The 18,269-nt window shown below is 41.9% G+C and overlaps 1 protein-coding gene across 3 annotated transcripts in view; it reads left to right on the plus strand.

Annotated features, from left to right (window-relative positions):
• Nucleotides 1–18,269, plus strand: part of Atp10b (ATPase phospholipid transporting 10B (putative)) — a 109,284-nt gene that overhangs the window by 22,798 nt on the left and 68,217 nt on the right. For all 3 annotated transcript variants that reach the window (XM_027938720.2, XM_071611815.1, XM_071611816.1), the window contains 2 exons: nucleotides 10,483–10,568; nucleotides 14,604–14,710. In XM_027938720.2, coding sequence (XP_027794521.2) covers nucleotides 10,483–10,568; nucleotides 14,604–14,710 — 193 coding nt within the window. The remainder of the gene's footprint in view (nucleotides 1–10,482; nucleotides 10,569–14,603; nucleotides 14,711–18,269) is intronic.

Consider the following 18,269-nt stretch of genomic DNA (forward strand, 5'->3'; position numbering starts at 1 on the left):
TAAAAGTTCTTCATTGAGTCTCCCTTCTCGCTTGCATTCCACTCATAGTTAGTGCTTAACTGTCATGTGCTTAGCTGAAACAGTTGTTTGAACTTGGATCCTCTGCAGTGAGAATACACACTGGTTCTAACATAGTCAGATAGAGGAGGATTTTTCCCACAAAAAGTGGAGGTCTGATAAGGAGAAATTTATCACCATCCCAGTTCAGTAATGACAAATGTCAGATGGAACAAAAGATGATTGCCTGTCTTCTCAACCTTGGCTGTCCTAAAAAAAAAAAAAAAGTACTCTTCCCTGGTGGATTTCGTAATGGGTCCTGCCCTTAATAGATTGTTCCAAATTTCCATTAAGAATGCTATTTAGTGTTTTCTACCTGTTGATTGTTTGCCTAAATGTTGAGCAGAGATCACATTTTCTAGAATTATTTTAATATAGGATCTGTGTAGCAATGCATAATAATGAACAGCATCAATAGAGAACGGGATTGAACACATACCTGATCGAACTGCCGTGGGTCATTCTTCTAAATGTTGGACACCTATTGTCTCTGTTCCTCACAAATAATCCTGCTCGGTGGCACTAGCAACGGACTGAGCTCAATTTAAACGCAGGCAAAGTTCTTTACTGCTGCTTCTTCCTTTTATTGTGGAAATTTCTAAATATGAACAAGAGAGAATTATATAATAATTTTTATGTACCTATTGCCTAATTTCAACAATGAACTCATCACCCATCTCGTTTTTCAACGTCCCCTCCTTTTATCCTCTGCAAATTATTTTGTAAAAGATTTTCCATATCACAACATTTCATCTGTAAACATTTCTGTATGCATCTCTAAAAGATAAGATTTTTAAATATACCATGGTACCATTTTCACACCTAAAAAAAAAATTAGCAGTAACTCCTTGATATTAACTTTCAAGTCAGTGGTCAATATTTCCTCACTCGTTTGTTTAAATCAGGAACCAAACAAAGCCAAATATTGATATTAGTTTCTTAAAGTTAACTTACTCTACAAGTTTCTCATTTAGCTCTTTTTTCTGGTATATTTAGTTTCTGTTGGGTAATAAACCTAATCATTTCTGCAAAATTTCAAATAGTCTGGATTTTGCTGATTGCACTGACTCCCTGTGGTATTATTTAACATGATTCCCCTTGCACTGTATTTCCACAAATTGGTAGTTGGATCTAGTGCCTGAATCAGATTCAGAGTAGATCTGGTGTTTGTGTGACATATGCTGCATGACCATCTTGAGAGAGAAAATGTCTTTTTTCATGTTGGTAGTCCCTGGTAAAGATTCTTTATATCCATTAAGCCCATGGGCTTTGCAAAATGATGCTACTCTAACTCACATCTATTTTTACAAATTCCCCTTCATTATTGGGTTGTGCTGAGTTGTCTTCTGGACAGGAAATGCTGGGTAAGTGTTTGATGCTTTCTTTTCATTTATCAGTTTTCAATTTAATGATTTGGTTCACTAGCATCCTCCAAGGTGGTCAAGTGAGTTTTTCTCTTTTAATATCCGTAAGAATTCTTAGATATAAAAGCAGTGGATGCGAATCAAATCAATGCAGCTGTACTCTTTACTGGTTGTCCATCTTTAGCCAGTAGGAACTTCAAAAATAGAAGTGGCTCCTGAGTCCTTCTGACAGGACCTCAGTAGTTGCCAACAGATCTGGTTCCTTTCCACAGAAACTTATATTTAGAAACTGCAGTAAGTATATGCTAGAGGTGCTCATTGCTGTCTGGATGACCATTATTTCTATGTTATTTAAGTGACAGAATTAGGACTTTTTTAGAATTGAATACATCAGAATTTGTGCTGATAAGACAATTCCAACTCAGGACTAGAGGTCTGAACTCTACCTCATCAATACTGAACGTGTCAATCCTCCCGCCACATCAGAAAGAGTCCTTAGCCACTTTGCTACTCTACTCCCTTTTAATATTTACCACTAACAGGAGCCTGTGAGGTAGAAAAGGTAGGAATTAAAAACATTTTAGGGTTAAGGAAACCTGATCTCGAAGAGATTGGATTTTCAAATATCACCCAGTTAGTATGGCACGTAGTCAGAATCAGAATTCAATTCTGATGATCCTGGTTGTTTTTCCCACTGATAAAGTAAATCCTTTTATATGTAGTTTTTATTTCTCAAATGAATATCATTTTCACGTATATGAGTGTGCTGAAGCTATCCAACTTCTAGGTTATAATTGTTTAGGGTAACTAATAATTTTATGGTGAAGAAACAACTCTATGAAAAACCATTATCATTTCTTCTGGACTCTGTCCTCCTTTTAGTGAGTTTCTTCTCCAGTCTCCTACTGGGGTGTGGACACACACATGTACATTGTAGAAGGGAAGAGTCCCTCTTCCCAGTGTTTAGCAGCATTTGTACATTTCCACTGAAAATCATTTTCCACTTGTATCCCTCCAGGGCCCTATGAGGAAGCTCTGCTAGGTTATATGAAAGATGTAATCAAGCTAAGGTGCATATGGATGAGAACTGAAAAATTGCCTCCTACCTACTATTTCCATATCTCAAGATAACACATTCACATTTTCATATTGACCATCACCACCTTAACCAGTAAGAATAGTCATTATGGGAAATATTTGGTGTCTCAAATGATAATCATACCAATCTACCGATTAGTCAAAACTTAGTTGTACATAACAGAACTCGGCTTTAAAGTAGCTTGGACCAAAAGGGGATTAACTGGAAGAATTCAGGGCTGAGGGGGGCCTTATGGTCCTGTGCAACCAGAAAGTCAGAATCCACCAGTACAACCTCCAGCTCTCATCTGCATTTCTCTCAATGTTTAGCCCCAACCTTTCAGACCAACAGTGCTTGTGCTTACAGCTTAACCCCAGAGAGGGATGAGGAACCTTTCGTGATGTCTAGATTGAAAAAACATTGCAGAGTAAAAGGCTGAGTGGCCCAACTGGTACCATGTGCCCACTCTTAGGCCTGTTAGCTCTGGCCAGAGGAGAAGGAATCTGTGAGTGGCAATCCACAACTTGAACTTCATAGCAGAATTTGGTCTATGGGGTGGAAGATTTCTGAGCAGTGCAGAAATAAGTATCCATGACACCTATTACACACTGGGACTGTGTAAGCCTAATTTATATATGGACAAAGTCATCCATTCTCAAGGAGAGGGGCTAAATATCCTCTGTGTCTCCCCCGTAGCCACTAGAGTTCTTTCTCTTCCCAAAGGGCCCTTCCCTGCCTGGCCTCTCTCTGCCTGGGCAACATTCTGTACTGTGCAACAGGGTTACTTAACTTCCTTATGCTCCCATAGGTTTTGTTCTTGTCTCTGTTGAAATCTATTCAACAAATTCACTTAGCATCTTAGGAGGTCCTCCTGTGGCAGACACTGTGCCAGGAGTTTGGTTGTTATCAGCAGAGGTGACGCATCCTGATCACACCTTCTGCCGACAACTCCTTATGATTCCTCAAAACTGAAATTCATGCTTTTCTTTCTTTTTTATTTATTTCTTACATATATGACAATAGTAGAGTGCATTACATTCATAATTATCCATTCACAGCACAATTTTTTATAATTCTGTATGTAAAGTATGTTCATGCTTTTCTTCTTTGCCACCTCTTTTGACAAAACATTGGATTTCATATCATTTTCTTTTATCTCAGTTATGCCAAGGAAGAAAAAAAATGGGCACAGAAAAGATTTGTCTGTGTACTACTCATGTAAGGCACCAATGTCCATATTTTAGACATCTTGCTATTTGTCTACTCATCCATTCAAGCTTTGACCCCTTTATGTATGGCCTCTACATGGCCCTCTATGTGGTGGGTCTGTAGCATACTCTAGGGGTGCTGGAGTAAGCGAGAGACAGGCAAGCTGTGAAATTACACAGACCATTGTTAACAAACAATTCTACTAATAATTCCTCTTAGAAATGACAGAAAAAGATCAATGGTACATGCCTATAATCCCAGCTACTCCAGAGGCTAGGACAGGAGGATTGCAAATTCAAGGCCAGCCTCAACAACTCACAAAAACCTATCTCAAAATAAACAAGTCTGGGGATGTGGCTCAGTGGTAGAGTACCTCTAGGTCAATCCTCAATACTGAGAGAGAGAAAGAAAATGACATGTGTTAGTTTTGAATGACAAACTCATGCCTTATATGTTAGGAAAATGTCCTAAAAAGATCTCAAGATTACTCAGCCCTGAATATGAAACAGAATAGTTGTCCACTTACAAAAAAGGACCTCAGACTATATGGAATCCTTAGATGGAGTCCCACTCACCGGACCCTCCAGTCCAATCTGTGTGCTTTGTGCAGATGGCTGGGGCAGCAGGGACCCTGTGGCTGATTGAATACCCATCATTCCTCATCCAGAGCCAGAGGAGAGTAACTGGCAGTCGCTCTGTTGTGTGTTATCTTGAAAAGGATTCTCACCAACCAGGAAGCAGAGAGGTTATCTAGTGCTGGGTAGCTGTCATTAGTTTTCAGATTGCATTTTCAGAAATCATGGTGTTGTTTAATTTATATTCCAGGAAGAAAGAGTCAGCAGCTAGGGTGTGAAGAACATTTGTATCAGACAAGCTGGTAATGGAAAAAAAAAGAAACCTGTAAGAAGTAGTCTTCTGAGTTTTCAGCACATACTACCATCCCTGTGTGTCACTACCTTATTGGGTGCTGCTTGCCTGTCCTGTAACTCCTATGACCTGGGGTGGTCCAGGTGAGCAGTCCATGGCTGAGGGTCACTGCACTGCCTACCATCCTCATGCTGGGCACAGGTTCTTCTTGTAGTCCTCTCACCCAAGGATCGCAGAGAACAGACTCAGAGCTGCTCAAAAGCATGATCCCTCACAGTTCCCTTCTTCGTTTTCCCAGATATCCTTGGCTCACAGGAGACACTCCATGTTAGAGGTGTTTGCTGATTTTCCTTTCTTTGATCAACAAATTATTTGTTGAATGATATTTCTTAGTATCCATTGAAGGGGTGTCACAGTGATCTAAGGTGTTCTTCTTGTCCTATAGGAATTTCATTGTGGGCCGCTTTTTCTTTGTAATGTCAAGATCCTCTATGACTATGTAGTTTTTTAAAAAGTGCTTTCAATGTTTATTATTTAAGAAATTTGATTTTTGGGAAAGCTATGCATTTGGTGGCCTTTAAAAATATATTTGTAATTTACTAATCTCAAGAATTCCTGAAGAAATTTGAAAAGTAGCGGTATATGTATGTCTGAAACTTATTTTACACAGTTTTTTAGTTCACACAGGAAATTCGTGGATAAGCTACAATAGTTTAGTCTACCAGTTGAAAAACAACTGACTTATAGAAACATCTTGGTATTTGACAGTTTAAAATGTAAGATATCACAAGTGATATTAAGAATTGTTGAGGTTCAAAGAAAAAAAGATTGCTCAGGTCTGTGGTGAACAGAGATGGGTTCCTGAGAAGTGAACCCTCGACCTTGAAAATGGAAGTTTAAAAGAGCAAGAGAATTGCCAATATAGAAAATTTAGGAATAAAACATTTAAGGCCCAGATCATCTAGGCAGGCAGCACTAAATGCAGCAAGTGAAAAACAAGGCAAACTTTATAATGAGACAAACCTGAGTTCTCTTGAGACATATGACCTTGGGCCAGTTACTTATCATAATCAGCTCAGTTTTCACCTCAATAAAATGGGGCTAATCAGTTTCAAACACTTCATAAATAAGGAGTAAATAAGGGGTAGCCGTTTTGAAATGCAATTTTACCAAACACCACCAGAGGAAAATATTTAATAGCCTGTGGCCTGAGTAGATGCTGTATTGGTTAGGAGTCTTTGTTTCAATAAACAAAAGCAGCTGGCACAGGGGTGAACACCTGTAATCCCAGCAGCTCAGGTGGTTGAGGCAGCAGGATCACAAGTTCAAAGCCAGCCTCAGCAAAAGGGAGGCGCTAAGCAACTCAGTGAGACCCTGTCTCTAAATAAAATACGAAATAGAGCTGGGATGTAGCTCAGTGGTCGAGTGCCCCTGAGTTTAATCCCTGTACTCCACCTCCCAAAAAAAGAAACAAAAGCAATTCTGCTTAACTGAAGCAAACTGGAATATTGGTAAGAGTGTGGTAGGAAAGGGGAGAAATCACACGACTTACAGAATCAAAGGTAGCTGAAGATCCGGGCTCAGAAATAAGAACCAGGAAACTTGAAGGCAGTGGAAGTCTAGTAGCAGCAGGAATCATTTGATGGTCTTATTCTTTTGATTCCTTCCTTGAATCATTATACAGAATCCAAAGTCTAACAGCGGAGAGTGTCTAAGGGTCTGGGTTTCTGGACTTACAATCCCCTCAAGATTATGAACCAAGGAGGGAAGGTAACATCCCCTAAGAAAGTCAAAGCATGTTTATGCAGGAAAAGTGGAATGGGAGGCAGGCAGGCAGCAAACAATGACCCAGTGCAGGAAAAAAACTTCAAAAGATCATGCGTACACATATTATTTAATCACATTTATTGATCAACTTGATATTCAGTTGTGAAAAATAGTGGAAAGCAAACCCCAAAGGTACAATGTGTGGCAAGCACCAGGGAAATGGCCTGTTCTGGTTGCCTGAATGTATCTCAGTCTGACGATTTCTTCTTGGCCTCCCCAGGGGCTCAGGCTGTATCAGGGGCACAGGTCAGCCAGGAGCACCTCAACCCTGGGGAGTTATTGCACCCTGACCTTTGGCTCACTTTCTCTGGCCTTCAGAGGTCCCGCCATGGACACACCTAAGCAAGACCGGGAACTGCAGTGTTTTATAACTCCAGTAATTCATTTGGTTTCTAATCTCTTCCTCCTTCCCTCCTGGCTTGTATAACATGGGTATTCAGTAAACGCTTGAACTCATGAATGAATGAGTGGGATCTAGGATTTTGAAGATGTTTTTTATTTGCTGAACCAAAATGCATTCCCATAAAAGAAGTGACCACCTTCCTTCATATCAATTAAGATCAGACCTGAGACTTTACTTAACGTGTGGGTAAGTCTTTACAGCAAGGCCTGCGTTCTATCTCCTCGTCCATCATCTTTCATGATGTACATTCCTAGAATCATGCTCTCCAAAACTAACTCTACTTTAACAAATCTTCATGGTGTATCTGTTGAAATAAAGTGTTCCAGGAACCACTCTAGAGGAGATCGACAGTCTACTAGACCTAGATACACATGTGTTAAACAGAGACATAAACCTTGCACCCAGAAAAGAGCAATCAATTCTGATGGGGTGGAGTAAAAGGGTCTATGGGGATTAGAGTGGGCTTCATAGGAGAACTGGAACAAAATCGCCTCTTCAATACTAAATTTTAAAGCAATCCTTAAGAGAATGTTTTCTAGGCAAATTAGTGCCTTAACTTCTATGCATACCCGTCATGGGTACCCTACTTTAAAAAGCAAATGTGTTTGAAAAAGGCAACATTGCACTGAGTACTATGGCCATTTTATGTATTTTCTATGGAGAATGGATTCACTTAGTACATCAGGCACTTCATTCACAGGAAGTGGGAAATAAAACCAGAAAAGGAAACAGGGCCAAGCGAAGAACTCATGCTAGCCTTTCCTTCATACACCCAATGACACTGTGGTCAAGAAAGCAGACACCATAGTATTCGAAATCATAAGGGTAACCCCTGTCTTCCTATTCTGCTGGCCAAAAGACACTGGGGAAAGCAGGGTTTCTTCCTAAGCCTCAGTTTATTTATCTGTAAAACAGGATGATAATGGAAACTATGTGATAGTTAATCATAAGAATTAAAGAAGCGAGCATGTTTAAAATACTTAGTTCCTTTTACCAAGCACTCAATCAATGCTGACAATAATGACAAGAGCAGGAAGAATAATCAAGGTGATGATGATGGTGATGAGTAACTTTGGATTTCAATGATGTGAGTTGCAATTCCAGCCTGTTACTCAACAACCACAAGACTTTACTTCAGTCTCCTCTTGTACCTTTGTCCAAACCTCTTAAAGCTACCGCAGTAAATTAATGACAAGTGTCTGGGACAAAGTGCTCACGATCGGTAAGTCTGCCCTAAAGAACCAAGGACATACAATCTTCCCTGGAAGAAAGACTTTCCTTGTGCCTTCCTGGCAATCAGTGAGACTTCACCAAAGGGCAGCACCTTAGATAAGAGACTGACAGATCTCATGTGGCATGGCGGTTCCTCCCATCCCCGGGCTATATCCCAGCAACCTCCCTGGAAGGAGCTCCAGCAAATCCTCAAAGGCAAGAGGGCATGAGTACCCTTCTCCAGGGTCTGTGATGCAGAGGGGAGGAAGGAGCCAAGCGACAGGTGGCTAGAGAGAGCAAGGTCACCTTGATATGGAGAAAGGCAGGCAGAAGACCCAGGCCGGTGCCCAGAGAGAAAGGAGAGAAGGGAATCAGGGAAGGGAGGCCTCAGGAGGAAGTCACAGAATCAACTTCACCTTGGCTGGGGATCCAGAGTGTGATGAAAGCACAGTGTGGACTCAGTCATTGCAGAAGGCTCCTGACTGCCACTCATCTGTGAAATGGGTCTGGATGCGGAAACCCAGTGATGAGCTGAGTGGTATGGGTCAGAAGTGAACATGTGAGGGCTGGGGCTCAGCAGTAGCACACTTGCCTGGCACATCTGAGGCACTGGGTTCGATTCTCAGCACCGCATATAAATAAAATAAAGGTCTATCAACAACTAAAAAAATTTTTTAAGTGAGCACACGACTTAATCAGGGGTCTGAAAGCTAACAAAGTACAGCATGATCTGTGCGTCTCAGAACTCGGCAACTGTTTGTCCCTGAAAGGATCGATTCCTGGAGGGAAGGGGGCCATATTTTTAGAAACTCCTAGATGGGTAATTTATTTCAAGTGAGTAGAGAGCTTATTTATATTGGCACCGTCGCAGATGCAATGGAGAGTATATTTACACAAAGGCAGAAAACGCTATCATTTCTCCAAATCAATCTGCCCTTTCGAACAGCTGTACCTTGAAACTCTAGGGATAAATTCATTCCTAGTGCTATAAGCTCTGCCTAGGTAAGCATTTCCAATCTGACAGAACTACTGCCTTCTATTTGTTCCACATTTCCAAACTTTTCCATCCAGATTCTCTCTTCTGAGGCGTGAGTCAGGCAGGGTAGGTGGTGTTAATCAATGTGTAAACTGAGGCTGAAGAATTGAACATAGAATGAGTCAACCAGGAGTGTAGAGTTAGAAACAGTTCTTCACCCCTAACTGAGTTTTACCCATTATACCATAAAATCTTGTACAATTAAAATGCCTTTAATAAGCAGAGTTGAGAATATGTTTAGATACTTAGCTACAAGTTTGTTCCCCAGGAAGAGGTTTTGCAGTTGGATTTGAATTCAAATCCCTCTCATGGTATGACCTTGGACAACCTCCCTTACCTTTTTTTAAATTAATTTTATTCTTTTAAATGCACAACAGCAGAGTGCATTACAATTCTTATTATACACATAGAGCACAATTTTTCATATCTTTGTATATAAAGTATGTTCTTGCCAATTCATATATATATATATATGTTTGTTTTTCCAAACTTTAATGGAGGGGGATGATAAAAGTTCCTGCTTCATAGGATAATTATAAGCCCAAAAACAAATAAAAGTGTAAACTTCTCATCACAGGGTCAGGCAGAATTAAGAGTCTGGTAAATGCGATTTATTTTGCTTTATTAGCTATTATTTTCACAGTATTTTTAGAATAGAAAATGAATTGAAACATTGTAACTATTCAATAGTGAAATGCTTTTACAGGTAATAGGGCACATTCACACAATAGGTTTCTATTCAGGTCTTCATAGACAAAATTTGTAGCATGTAAAAATGTGCAAGATACAGGAGCACCAACTCATTTTTGAAATGCATAAATGTACCTGTGGGCATGCATATGTGTGAATATATCTTTTAACACCCTAGAAGTATTATATTTATATAAGCGTATAAGTTGTGGCTCTCTCCAGGTAGTGTGATTTATGACCCCTTCATTTTGATCATTTATTTTTGTGCTGCCTAATGTATTAGCCACTGGCCACAGGTAGCTATTTGACTTTAATGAAAATTCAATTTGAAAACCAATTCCTGGGTCAAGCTTCAAGAGTTCAATAGCCACATGTTTCAAGTGTTCAGTAGCCACATGTGCTTGGTGGCTCTGTGTTGGACAGCACAGCCTTAGAATGTACATGTCCATGATTGGAGTAGGTTCTATTGGACAACACTGGGCTGGGGACTGGAACCCTGGCCTGCCTGAGAAACACAGTCAGTTCAGAGGCATTCCTGCACCCATCTTTCCATTCATATCTACTTTCTCCTCCTCAATGAGGATTTAACTCTGCTTCCTACACGTTGCAATTGTCACTGTGTGACAAAGCAGGAATCACCTTATTCGTGATGGTTCTAGTAGCGATCAGCTCTCTGGATGATCCTATTAAGACTAAATCAGTAGGACTTAATAACCTCACAGAATTCTGTCTCTCTCAGGAGTTGCAGTTCCAACCAGAGCACTTCTGCAATACCATCGTGTGTGAGAAACCCAACAACCACCTCAACAAATTTAAGGGTTACATGTAAGTATCTAGTGCCTCCGCTCTGCTAGCAAATGTCTCCTCTGCAGCTAGGAAATTTGCTTGCAATGCTCAAACAGATAAGCACCTGGATCCTGAGGAATCTTATTTTTTTTTATCATAAAGGAAGATTAGAGAGAGATAAGTTGGATATTTTTTTTTTCCTGAGTGACCTTCATTAAATGTCAAGGTGAAATTCACCAGAGACTTATTTAGAATCTTAGTGAAATTGCATCACAATGAAGATCATCTCTGAGTTGGGGGAGTAAAGGATAATTTAAGTAAAATGGATTATAGTTACGAAAGGAGACCTCAGAGTTTGACAGACCTGGGCTTGAATTGAAGTTCTCCCATTATAAGCTGTGTGAACTTGGGCAAAGGAATTAACTTCCCTGAACCCTAGTTTCCACATCTGTCAAATTAATATCTATGTCATAGGACTTTTCCATGAATTAAGTTATCAAGACCCTCAGCATAGCAACTGGCAAAGAATAAATGCTCATCTATTGGTATGCTGTAGTTGCAATTACTGCCACTCTTCCACTTTGGTTCAGTCTAAAAATTTTACTGTAATTCTGCTTCCACATCAGACTACTGTGCTGTCTGCAAAATAAGGGCGATGGTAACAAATGTGAGTACGTGCCTTCTACAATGCTCGAAAGGTTCTTAGAGCACTTCACACGACATCTAAATGTTCCCAGCAACCCAAGGAAGCAGGTGTCATGATCCCCATTTTTCAGATGGGGAGTCTGATGAACTAAGATGTCAAGATGCACCAAAGACTCACGCAGGTATAGACAAAGCCAGGACTTAAATATGGGTCTTCAGACTCCAACCCTGAAATGTTTCTACTGTCCTGCTTCACAGAGTCATGCCAGCCTCTCACCAATAGGCCTGGGATGATCTCGAGAAGACTTCTGTGCTTCTCTCCATTCGCATTTCCTCGGCTGTCTGGGATGTCAAGAGGGAGAATGTGAGAAGTGAAAGATTAAAAACAGTGCAGGAGAAACCACAGCTTTTAAGGCAAATTGCTTTTTAAATACACAGGAAGGGTGGTGGAGACAGGCAGGGAAAGGCATAAGCTGGGGACAGGGAGGACTTCATGGCGGGCATCTGGCAAGGCAGAGCTTGTCACTAGCCCTGGCAAGGAATGCACTCCTCGCACCTGCGGTTTGTGGATTTGGTTCATCCCAAGTCATTTTCATTTTCGTAGAGAACAGCCTCATGGATGGGTTTCTATCTGTGACCCTGTCTCCTTCAAATACCTTCTGTCCAGCTGAACTTCTCAGCTTTTAACCTAGGCTCTAGCCTATTTTAATCAGAGAGATTTTGGGACAGAACTGTCCCAGCTCCACTCAACCCCAGCATCTCCTCTTCCTGGTTGCTGCTGCCAGAGAGCTGACTCTCCCCCACCGGCCTGAGCTCCACAGATGATCCTGAAAGCCCAATGGGTCAGTCCCATAGCCAACCCATGGACAATGGGCCATCTTGATGTGGTCCTGCATCCTGGCCATGCTAGGCAAGGAGAATGACCCAGAGACGGTTTGCACCTTCTTCATGAGGGAACCCACTGGGCCCTGGGTGCAGTGGTGCACGCCTCTAATTCCAGCAGCTCAGGAGGCTGAGGCAGGAGGATTGCAAGTTCAAAGCCAGCCTCAGCAAAATTGGGTACCAAGCAACTCAATGAGAGCCTGTCTCTAAATAAAATACAAAATAGGGCTGGGGATGTGGCTCAGTGGCCAAGTGCTCCTGAGTTCAATCCCTGGTACAAAAAAAAAAAAAAAAAACATTGGTCTGATGTCTCTGGGTTTCCCCCAGAAGCTTCTGTGGATCTTCTATAGTGTTCACTGTGACTTCACAGGTCAACTAGAAGATGAACGGCCTTTATTGATCTAATCAAAGATTATAAATGTCAAATTTGAAAATGCAATTTTTAAACAAAAGAATCTATAGAACAGTGGCTGTCAATTAGAGGAAATCTCCCTCTTCCCCAGCCAGGGGACACTTGGGAAGATCTGGAGGCATTTTTGGTTGTCACACTGGGGAGTCGTGTCACTGGCATCTTGTGAGTTGGGACCAGGGATGCTGCCCAACATTTACAGTTCATAAGACAGCCCCCGCCACACTGAATCACCCAGCCCAAGATGTTAATAATGCCAGGATTGAGAAATGTCTCTGAGTCCTTTAAATAGAGCATCCCTGTAAACAAAGAGCATTCAATAAAGCAGTAGTTATGAGAAAGCTAATCCTTTCCCCCACCGGCCTGCTTATTCCTACTGTCCTTTGGAAAAAAAGAACGTTATTACTAGAAGTGGAAGCTTCTGTTATGATATCTCCTCAGATCATCATAAATGTGTTCCTTAAACCATAAGCTACTGACAGACACATTCAAGATTCATTAGCCCGAGAGTCAATCCACAACTAGCCTCTTCCTTGATAGATAGATAGATAGGAGGAGCAATCATGGGTCCTAAAAGTCATCCTCAGACCACCTTTATGATTTTTTTATCATATTCATCAAAATCTATACTTTTTCCTACCAAATTTGTAATTGCTTGATTTTTAAAATTCATTTCAAAAGGAAAATTTATACAATTAGACCTTTGAAAAATAATATCACTTGCTATACATAGAAGGTCATAGTAAAACGCATATGGTGACATCAAAACCTTTATTGTCGAATTTAATGAAAGACCATTTGTCATAAGCCTCCTCTGTGTTAAAAAATAGGATGGACAAGTGGCATAGCAGGGTTAATACTCCAACCTGAAATGAGGACATCCTCCTTGACAGATTCACAGAATCAGGTAAGGGGGTGGCACTTTGAGAACCCCAGAGTAGTGAAAATCTCATCAGGGGTTGTTGTCTGCTACCTGCATTTCCAGGTCCTCCAATGCTCCAGGCACTAGATGTGTGGCCTTGGAAAAACTCTCAGCCTTTCTGAGCTTCAGTTTTTTCATGAGCAAAAATAACCACCCTGATAGCTTTCCAGAGCTATAAAGATTCAAATAAGGCCAAGTAAGTGAATGTAGTTTATAAACACAGGAATTATTAGCATTAAAATGCACACTAGGTTGCAGCCGAGCACTCAGGAGCCAGACCTCCTAAGTGTGAATCCTGCTCTGCCACCTACTAGCTCCACAAACTTGCCCCTGTTTTCCTGTCTGTGAAATGGGTATGACAACATGCCCTAGCCTCTTATGAGGCTTAGTTAACACCTGGAAAAGTCTTGCAAGCAGATGTAGGGAAATGAAATACTGAAGAACTATAAGGAAAAAAAGCTTTTAGAGTCTGAACTATTTTTTTTCCTCTTAATGTTTCTGGAGCATTATATTTAAAGTTGGTTTAAAAAAAAAATTCTCCAAGGAAAGGCATCATGATAGACTAAGGGCCAGAACCCAGGAAATAATATAATCAGTCTTACTCAGAAGTTTCTAGAGCAATGGAAGATGCAATGTTCCCTAAGGCTGCAGGAAGGAAGAGATTTCATCTCCTAACTAAGAGGCTGCCACCAGTGAGTTGGGCAAATAGCGATTATCCAATTCTGCTTATTTTGTGGGAGATTGAAGGAAGGATACAACGGGAGAGAGGCCAAATGCTTCTCAGAATGAGACGAAGTGGCGACTGCCCTTCCTTGCCTGACCCTACCGCCTTTCCTGTCTCCTGGTAAAAGAGAGACCTATCTAGTGTCCACGATGCACTTGGATGTCCAGTTTGGGTTGATCAGGTCCCTGGCAGCAGCAAGCACAAGTGTGTGAATGCTGCGTAAGGGGCACCAGAGCAGGCCTCACAGGGGAGTAAGTGAGGATTTCCTAGGGTGGACAACTCCATTCTGATGGTCCAGCCCCCCACCCAGGCCTAGGAACCATGACAGGTGCCCTTGAACCTACAGGAGAGTGGATTCCCGGTTACTACCGCCCTCTGAAAATGAGGGAGGAGAAGGTTTAATCATATACTCACAGTTTTCTTCTGTGATACAAACCAGTGACCATGTGGACAGGCCACCAAACCACCCTGTGTCTCCTTCATCATCCCCAGGGAGCATCCTGACCAGACCAGGACTGGCTTCGGCAGTGAGAGTCTTCTGCTTCGAGGCTGCACTATCAGAAACACGGAGATGGCTGTTGGCATTGTCATCTATGCAGGTCATTGTCCTTGGGCCTTTCTGTTGTCCAACATTTTCTTTATTCTTCTATCCTTTTCCTCGAAATCTACATTCACTCGATAAGAACTCTCCTCAGTTCAAAGGAGCAGAGTCACATAGCAGCCCATCCCTCAAGTAAACAAACTGAGGCTGGGACCACACCTGCTTGCTCAGTCCACAGGAGGCTTCAAAGTAATAATGAGATTCCAAAGTCATATCACTCATCTGAAGCAGATAGGGTCACACTCACCCACCCAGTGGATTGGTGACACTAACCAAAGGGAGGATAAAGAGGGAGTGTCTTGTGACTGTCTTCTTGGGCCTATAGAATAACCTCACTAAACATAACAACCTCATCTTTTATGCCCAAATTTACTCATTTTGTACAGTGCAAACAGTACTTGTATCTGCTCTGGAGAATTCTTGAGGATCAGATGACCCAACCCATAAAAGGCACCCGGCACTCTCTCTAGCACAGTGAGAGCTCAATGGGCTTGGATTATGGGTTTTGTAATTTTTTTACATAATTTTTGTAATTATGCTTTTACTGTTATCTTTATTTTATGGCTGTAGATTGGAGAACTCTGAGTCCACTTTCACTGCTACTATGAAATACTTGATACATGGTAACTTTTAAAGAAAAGAGGTTTATTTAGTTCCCAGTTTGGGAGGTTCCAAACTGGTGTTGACTCAGCTCTAGGGAAGACTAACATTTGGTGGAATAACTGACATCCAAACCATAGCAGGGGTCTCCCTCCTTTCTACTTTGATTAGCTCCCCAATAACACAGGGGTGAGAGCAGTACTCTTCCTAAAGTAATCAAAAGTCTCAAAGGGCACTCTTGTGAGTCCCTGTTGCCTAACTGCTGGTGTGTGGTAGGTGCTCGGTAGATTTCTATCCTTACATGAAAGACATTGTCCTCTGGAGAGGAAGTGGTGTCTCTGGAGAGTCTATAATTCACTAGAAGCATCTCCATTTCCTGGGATGCTTTGGAGTTTTTTTGCTTTTTTGATTTCATTGGTTGGTTTCATTCATTTTGGTCTGAGTAGAACTCCATATTGATAGACATGAAAGATAGACATAAGTATCCATCTACTCTAAGGTTTACTTTTTAGGGTTGTCAAAGAAAAACAGGTCTTTTTAAAATTAATGTCACTAGTTAGCTAGCTTTTCCTAATTGGGGGGAGAGGAGTATGTTTTTCAGTTCAGGTGACTTCTTTCAAGGCTCTTTGGCAAGGAAGTTCAGCACCATCTGGTAGACCTACTGTACCTGAACTCTCCAGAAATCTCTGCCCCCAGAAAACAGAAAGAGAAAAGCCACACAGATTTAGAGCTGTGCTTCTCTGCCTGAGTGAAGACAAAGAACCACTAAATGAGTGATAAGTAACTTTTGGAAAGGAATTTAATGGATAGCCAGGCAGCCTGGGGAGAAGATCCACTGTGTTCTGAATGTTCCTGTGTGAGCTGGTGAAATTTTCTATGCAAGAGGAACTAATAGTTCCTACCTGGCAGCAGTGTAAGGATCAAAGGAGGTTGTTTGTGAAAAGGCCTGAATAGTAACTAGAAGGAATTAGACACACACAAAAATGGAGCTCATTGTTTTGAGTATCACTATGTAGATCAGGGTCTCTCAACCTGGGCATGACTGATGTTTGGTCCATTGATAACATTTTTTGCAGGGAGGGGCTTTCTTGTAAAATGTTGAGTGACATGTCTGGTCTCCACCCAGTACAGCCATTAGACCCACCCCATTTCTGAGTTAAGATAGTCAAAGATGTCTCATACATTGCCAAATGTATGAGAATAAATCACCACTGGTTAAGAATAACGGTCCAGAGTTATCTTCTCTTTTGTGAAACTGTCGACAGACATATAGGGCCAAGAACTCAGGCCAAGTTGAGCTTTCCAGAAGGAAGAGATGCAGTGTGGAGGTGTGTGCTCATCACTGCAGGCAGTGTTCAAGCCCCTACTATGGGCTAGGAACTAGTTTAGGTACTTGATCTATATTCATTCAGGCCCCCACCTCAAATGCACCCATGATCATTATCTCCCATTTGACCAATAAGGAATTGAGGAGCAGAGGAATTCATTGGCCTGAAGTCACATGTCTTTTAGATTAATTCCCTGTAACCCAAGATCAAATATCTGCCGAATTGAGTTCTGACTCAAGAGCCACAATACCACAGGGCCTCCCTATGTACCCAACTCCATCCCAGGTAACAGGTGGAGTCTCAGCAGGTGAGGAGCAGGTGGGCAAAGAGCATGGTCCCAGGACCCCCTGCGCACACTGAGCTTGAGGCGGGTGGAAAGCTATGCGTGCACTTGGCCTGTGCTCCTCATCTGCAGAACTCCTCCCAAGCACAGCCACTTGAGCCTAACTTAATAAACCTGGGGTTCAGTCCCTCCTGCTGTTCTGTTGCTGCTTTAAATCCACAAGGCAACCAGCGAAGCAGCATTGAAGCCATTTGCTTCTGGAACTGATGCATTGGTTTTCTTTGATTTTGCACAGAAAATATGTGACTGCCATTTTTAAATTTGACCACCGAGGAAGAGTGCAGCTTGGACATTAAAATCCAGCAACCCTAGAGGGGAGGCTCTGTCCCAAGGCAGTGTCTCAGGTTGACTCTTAGCTCTCTGCTGTGTGACGTGGGGCACCACAGGTTGGTGGAAGGAGACCCAGACTGGGACTCAGAATCGTGGCTTCCTATGGTGACTTTATTATGTCAACTTATTCTCTCTCTTTGGAAAGGTCCATTCCACTCTCTGGTTGTTCCCTTTCCCAACTGAAAAAAGGAGATAACTGGAAGAGATAGAGAGTCTTCAAATTTTGTCATCCTTTGGTTGAATGAAATTTTATACAAATGTCCCAGTTAGGGTTGAGGCTACTCGGAGTCAGTGCTAGGGTGATGGCCTTTGGTCCCTATTACTGTCGCACAGAAAACACCATCTCTTCAAGCACAACCAAAAAGGGAAATATAGGAACTACTGGCCCTGAGTGCTGTCCTACCACAGAGTCTTTGCACAGCACAATCTCACAGCCTAGAACTTTTTTCTCCCTCCCTTAAATGTTACCTCTTTGGAGAAGCTTTCTCTGACCATGCTGTCTAATGGCATCCCTTACCTGCCTCAGCCCTTTGATTACTACTTTCATTTATTTTATGGGACTAATTAATACTGGGATCTCTTATTTGTTTCTTTGTATAACTTTGCCAGAAAGGGAACGCTTTGTCTTACCATAATGGCCAGAACAGTGCCTCTGGGCAAATTAGAAAGACACAGCCCTTCCTAAAGACAGCGGACTTTCATCTGCCACAAGTTTGTCCTACTAACCTTACTAGTCTCCGACTACTAAATAAGGGGTACCCAGAGAGCTGAGCCATGGTAGCTCTGTCAGTGTCCACCACCATGCCTGGCGCGTAGGGGACACTCGGTGAACACCTGCTGGCACACTGGTGAGGCCCCTCTACCCATCCTCAGCAACCTCCTCAAGGCAGGACAGGCTCCACTAGCAAATGAAACCTTACTTTTATCCCCAGCTCTGATGAGGAAAGCCAAGGGTG

The sequence above is a fragment of the Marmota flaviventris genome, chromosome 5 (genome assembly GCF_047511675.1).
Source record: "Marmota flaviventris isolate mMarFla1 chromosome 5, mMarFla1.hap1, whole genome shotgun sequence".
Lineage (NCBI taxonomy): Eukaryota > Metazoa > Chordata > Mammalia > Rodentia > Sciuridae > Marmota > Marmota flaviventris.